Genomic DNA, 6775 nt, shown 5'->3' on the forward strand with positions numbered 1-6775 from the left:
ATGTATCTACTCTGTTCGTATTAATTATATATATATATATATATATATATGTGTGTGTGTGTGTGTTGATCATTACCCAGAATACCCTGTTTTAAAGGTATGAACTAAGTTTCAGATATTAATAAAGAATATGTATCTACTTCTGGCTCCATTAATTTCCCACATTAATTCACGCTGTATGTTTGTTTGTCTCTCAAACTTTTAGAGCTAGCAGGACCAATCTTGGTGGGTCATCCAGGCATGATTGGGAGGTGGGGGTTTAGAAGTATGTTTTCAGGATCGCTGAACCCGAATCTGGTATAGAATTTTCTGTTCCTACCCCCTTCAGGATCATGGGGCACCATGTTTGAAACTATATTCGTATCCCAACTCACAAGCTAGCGGGACCAGTGACATACGTGTTCAGAACCACTGGCGGGCCTAACGAGGTTTATATTGGGGTACGGACCTCCTCGTTCTTTGAATAGCTAAAAACGTAATTAGGGATATTGGAGGAAGTTTATCGGTACATTGGAACCTCTGTACATTTGAACCCCGCAGCGGAATACGAATATTTTATGCTAATAGGTCTAATGTAATGCATTTAAGCCACTCACATTTATCCCACATACACACACAATAGTAATAAGATTATATGTGGTGCTTATTATAAATTATGTAGGTATATTTTGTTTTCAGCAAATTGGATTTCATATAGACATACTTTAAGATAACCAACAAATCTCAAATAAACTGAAAAAGTTAGCAATGACACATTCAAGATTTTCCTTTGGGGGCTGGGACACCATATTGCCCAAACAATACGTATTAGTATTATCACAGGACATGTATAATGAAGGTCATAGGTGATACTTGTAATTTTGATTCAGTTTTAAGTCTTAACACTATCGCTCTCTTATTATCAGGAGAAAGTTTACAAAGACTTGTTATCCTACAATGAAACTGAGAAAAAAATCAAAACAAAAAAACAACAATTATTTATATTAATTGGATTTAAAACAAAGCCTCGTGCTTTAATAGCTCTAAATCTAAGAACATATGATTAGTTTAATTAATAATCTTGTGGTTACATTAACCTTTAAAGCGTATTTCAAACGAATTCATAGCATTTTAACTATGTACGACATTCATTCAGTTGCTCCCGGTTGCTCAGCGTTAAATCTGAGGACTTTTAACACTAAAAATCAGGTTTCGACAACCGCTGTTGGCAGAGCGCAACACCTGCTGTGTAGCTTTCCACTTGACAACAAACAAACAAAATCATTCAGTTGTATTGCCTGGATACGGTGGTGGATCATTAGGGTTAAATATACCTTCATTGACGCTGCCTTGAAGTATGTTTCTCAAACATTTCTTCTTCTCCGTAATCCAAACTATAAGACATCTTTATCGGTTTACAAGTAGGTCACGCCCTCTCTCATAAGTTTAAATAATTACGTGGCTTTACTAAGCTGTTACTAATCCTATTGAGAAAATGTTTTTTTTATATCCATATTTTGGGTTTGGTTTGTTATGAATTTCGCGCAAAGCTACACGAGGGCTATCTGAGCTAGCCGTCCCTAATTTAGCAATGAAAGACTAGAAGGAAGGCAGCTAGTCATCACCACCCACCGCCAACCCTTGGGCTACTCTTTTTACCAACGAATAGTGGGATTGACCGTCACATTATAACGCCCCCACTGCTGAAAGAGCGAGCATGTTTGGTGGGACGGAGATTCGAACCCGCGACCCTCAGTTTGCGACTCAAACCAGGCCAGGCCGCTCATATATGGGGGCTGTTTCTTAGATATCGTATTCACGAATTTCCATTATGTACAATAAATGCCACTTGTAGATCCAACAAGTTATATATACGTATTATCAGCGTACATTTATTTGTTTGTGTCATTCTTATTGCATTTCCTGATTGCATTTTCTTTCAACTTTGGTATCCTTGAACTATCTACCTTGACAAAATTTGCTGTTTTTGTGTGTGCATGTTCAATCTATGCGTCTTGCTTTACTAACTCGAGTCTACAACAACACTGGAACACGTACGTTTAGTGATTTTGATATTGATGAGTTCAGGGTGAATTTTGGTTTAACAAAACGTTGAGAACTGCTCTACGATACAATAGGATTATATGTCAGTTTCCGTTTAGAAACTCTTGAAAAACAGGAACACATGTTGAATTATGATACCAATTATGTTTAGAAATTTTGAAGAACAGTTTGTTTCAAGCATAAAGCTGCGCTATAGTTTGTTCTCTGCAGGAATCGAGCCCCGAACTTTTGCGATATAAACCGGCAAGCTAAACGCTGAACCACCGAGGATTATTTTGAAAAGCAGGGAAACAAAAAAATTATATATATATATATATTGTTGAAGAGTTAAGTACGTTATATTAAAACGATTTTGAAATTTTGATAACCACAAGCGATATAAAGTCGCGGTGGAATGACATGTATCATAACTACATTTTGACATTATTTGGCATTTCGTAGGTAATACAATGCCATCGAAAACTGGCTACTTCTAGGAAGGGCATATAACAACTTTTTCCGACGCAAAATATTCATACACTCAGATCATAAAAATGTGTTCAATTTTGAATTTGCAGAACGAGAATATTCCTTGTACTTAAAAACATTAGAAAGCAAAGGAATATGGATCAACTTGGAATATCAGGACCATCCAAAAAAGAGACCTGCAATTAGTCGTACCTCAGTGATGATGAGCAAAGTGTCATGTCTTTGAACAGGGAATAAAGAAATAAAAAGTCCTGTAGCAAAAACGATCCATGTGCTTCTGGAAACAGTACACATAAGGAAGGATCTCCATCTGAAAAAATATCCACTCAAACGTCACATACCTCAAGCAGTTGGGGAATGAAACGAGTATTCTGCTATTTTATACAAAGACATTCCATTCGAGTCGCTAGATGCAGCGCCTACGAATCTCTGTGCGGTCGGACTGTTGAAAGCATGCAGGAAAAGTGGTGTATTTTAGACATGACATACTTATAACGGAGCGTTTGCAATGGAAAGTACGCTGCAAAGCTATTGTCAAGATGCACGGTCATCAGATAAAGCCTGACAAGATTTTGGTGAGGCTTCAAAATCATTTTAATATAACGTATTCATTTACTACTTAACACTGTATAACTCCTAGTCAATCATTTTATGAATTATAGCTTTTGTTCTACAAATATTTAGTTTAAAGAGAGTTGTTTAAACATTTGTTTAACAATAAGTAAAAGCTTTGGGTGGTATATTCTTTCATTGGGGTGTGTGTCTGTGAGCCAGACTAGTTTCGGAGAATTCCACTCCTCATCAGTGACCCCTGGACACTACCACCAATGAAATATCGGACCAAATACGAAGAATTAAATTGTGGCGAAATGCTACAAGTTCTTCAAATACCTATAGAATGATAGGTTTATTTTTGTGAGTGTAAAACACTTAAATACACCAGTTCGATTTTCGATACCTCACTACTATAAAAGCTTGGTTTGTAACTTAATTGTGTACTAAATCCATCACAGTATGTTTTGATAGTGGTGTTTTTCCATTTACTTAACTTTATTTTGACGGGACCTGGCACGGCCTGGTGGTTTAGGCGCTCGACTCGCAAGCTGACGGTCACGGGTTCGAATCCCTGTCATCGAACATGCACGCGCTTTCAGCCATAAGGGCGTTTTAAAGTGCCGGCCAATCCCACTATTCGTGTAGCCCAAGAGTTCGCGGTGGGTTATTGTCTTCCCTGTAGTCTACCGCTACTAATAAGGACGAATAGCGCAGATAGCTCTCGTGTAGCTTTGAGCGAAATTCAAATCAAACTTATTATTTTGACGGTTTAGCACCTGACCCGCCAGATCCCGAAGAGGAGACAAATCCCAGTCAAGAAGACCATTGACGACACAATAATAATCCTTTTTTTTTTTTTGGTACTTTTCTATTTTTTTGCTTTTTTATTGTTGTTATTGTTTTTGTTTTTTTAAGAAATAAGTTTTCTGTTGATTGATAACAATTTGTTGCTATTTTAATGATTGAAATTTTATTCGTAAACCAGGTTGGACAAACAACAGTCGCTCATACAAGAATATTATTTGAGGTCACGGGGTGTCCGTTAAGGCTACTGATGACGGGTGGTCAAACGAACGTAAATCCTGTCGTAAGGTAATTATTGTTAACAATATATTAATAAAAATACAAAGAATTTTAGGAAGATATTTTTCACTCGTCGACTGACTTACTTTTCCATGATAACTGTTCCAAAGATTATTTCTGATAAACCCTCTTCGTCAGACGGAATTCTCTGACGTTAATCTACGTATATTAGTCAAAACGATTTCAATTTAACGTGAAAACGAGTCACGAAAGGGACAAAAATTAAATCTTATTATAAATGTTTGTTAATTGAAATAAAATATAAAATAAATATTTTTAAACAAACAGTGTTAAAATAAAATAAATAATTTTCTGTTATTAATTTATACCTGATTTGTAAAGACTTAAATAAGACTGGAAATTATTGTAATTTCACTGTCTGTATATCACCATGGAGATTGATGATATTGATATATAGCGACTAGACCATAACTGTGTCTGTTTCACCCCAGTCAGCCTGATAGGGAGAACGGACGTAAAGTGATTGACTATAACGTATTATGCTTTGCTTTGACTCGTGCGTACCTAAAAAACTAGGTTTTCACATATGTTCACGAACTAGTAAGAAAACTTATTACTAAAACTTGTCGATGGGCTTTGGAAATTAGAAAAAGAGTTTTGTTTTCAAGGTTGTGATTTTGTATGGTATGTAGCTGGTTTTTCAGTAATTAACATTTCATTCCGGGCTTAGTTCAATGTTAATTTTGTATGGTATGCAGCTGGTTTTTCAGTAATTAACATTTCATTCCGGGCTTAGTTCAATGTTAATTTTGTATGGTATGCAGCTGGTTTTTCAGTAATTAACATTTCATTCCGGGCTTAGTTCAATATTAATTTTGTATGGTATGCAGCTGGTTTTTCAGTAATTAACATTTCATTCCGGGCTTAGTTCAATATTAATTTTGTATGGTATGCAGCTGGTTTTTCAGTAATTAACATTTCATTCCGGGCTTAGTTCAATGTTAATTTTGTATGCCTTGTAGCAGCTTTAGTTTTTATAGTTGTTAATATTTTACTCTAGGTTTAGTTCAATGCTAATTTTGTATGCCTTGTAGCAGCTTTAATTTTTAAAGTAGTTAATATTTTACTCTAGGTTTGGTCCAATGTTAACAGGCTCTTGTATAACGAGAAAAATGAGGTTGATGAATACATCACTAATCAGTAAGTTACTCTATTTGTTATATTCCAAAATCTTATTTTTCTCTGACTAAGTTAGAACTGAAATATTTATCACGATGTTGTAGTTGATATTTTGCTCGTGATCCAGAGACACTATATTCATACTTTTCTTCAGATGGCATGATAATTAAAAGCTTATAGTGTGTATCTAAACCCTGTATGTTGGGAAAACTATTTTAGTGTCGGTAACATTCTAATCATGTAGTATGTTATATATAAAAACCATACTTTTAATCAGCATTATTATACATTATTCTAATTCTTGAAAATCACTAACGGACTAGATAAAGAATGTAGTATTTAATGCAATAGGCCCGATAGGTCTCATGACAAGTATAATTTGAATTATTCTTCACGGGCTTGTAAAAGGCTTACACACCATAATGACTGTTAGTATATCGTATTTTTTAGCCGTCGCTGTCGACTGGGAGTGTTTTATTGATCACCTTGAGCCAGTCAAGGAGCCGCTTCTCCTTAGGATCGTGCCAAACTTGGACAGCTCTACGTCAGAGTTTCTAAAACTTGTGATAAGAGAAAGTCCTGGTCATCTTGTCGAAAGTATCATTACAGTTGAACCTGAAGATCTGGTAAGTATTGTTTTATTTAAGGTTCATGTTATTGATTTAATGTTTTATATAAGGTTCATGTTATTGATTTAATGTTTTATTTATGGTTCCTATTATTGATTTGATGTTTTGTTTATGGTTTATGTTATTGATTTGATGTTTTGTTGATGGTTCATGTTTTAAGGATATTTCACATGTTTATATCTCTCTAACTTATTACGGTGTTATATCACGTTTCTATATTAAATCTATATCTTAACCTAGTTACTCGTCACTGAAACCTCTACATATACTCGGACTGTGTATATTCCTGTCCTGTTCATTTTCTGGATCACGTTTTTATGTTTTTGCAGACAATCCAAGGGAGATCATTGGAGACAATTTTCATCACTGTGTCAACAGCTTCAACGAACTTTCCCCAAATACAAGGCAGCATACTGGGTTTCGTGACAATGGATGCCCAAGTTGGTTCATTCACTCTGTCTCGCTATAGTAGTAAAAAACTAACCTTGTTCCCGTAATATACTAGAGATAAGCCTCGGTGAATAAAGTATTGTGTTTGTGCTGTTTATGTAAACACAAGTTGGTTCATTCACTCTGTCTCGCTATAGTAGTAAAAAACTAACCTTGTTCCCGTAGTATAATAGAGATAAGCCTCGGTGAATAAAGTATTGTGTTTGTGCTGTTTATGTAAACACAAGTTGGTTCATTCACTCTGTCTCGCTATAGTAGTAAAAAACTAACCTTGTTCCCGTAGTATACTAGAGATAAGCCTCGGTGAATAAAGTATTGTGTCTGTGCTGTTTATGTAAACACAAGTTGGTTCACAATTTGTAACACTGAATTTAATCTCACGTGATTGTAAATTATTCATTCTTGCT

The 6775-nt window shown here is 35.3% G+C and overlaps 1 protein-coding gene across 1 annotated transcript in view; it reads left to right on the forward strand.

The window, feature by feature from the left end:
- The window catches only part of LOC111085027, a gene marked incomplete at its 3' end in the record, with an annotated part of 15079 nt that overhangs the window by 1304 nt on the left and 7000 nt on the right, over positions 1-6775 (forward strand). The window contains exons 2-3 of the mRNA XM_022381988.1: positions 5740-5915; positions 6248-6358. Of these exons, the coding sequence (XP_022237696.1) occupies positions 5740-5915; positions 6248-6358 (287 nt within the window). The remainder of the gene's footprint in view (positions 1-5739; positions 5916-6247; positions 6359-6775) is intronic.

This window comes from Limulus polyphemus, unplaced genomic scaffold (assembly GCF_000517525.1).
Source record: "Limulus polyphemus unplaced genomic scaffold, Limulus_polyphemus-2.1.2 Scaffold207, whole genome shotgun sequence".
Lineage (NCBI taxonomy): Eukaryota > Metazoa > Arthropoda > Merostomata > Xiphosura > Limulidae > Limulus > Limulus polyphemus.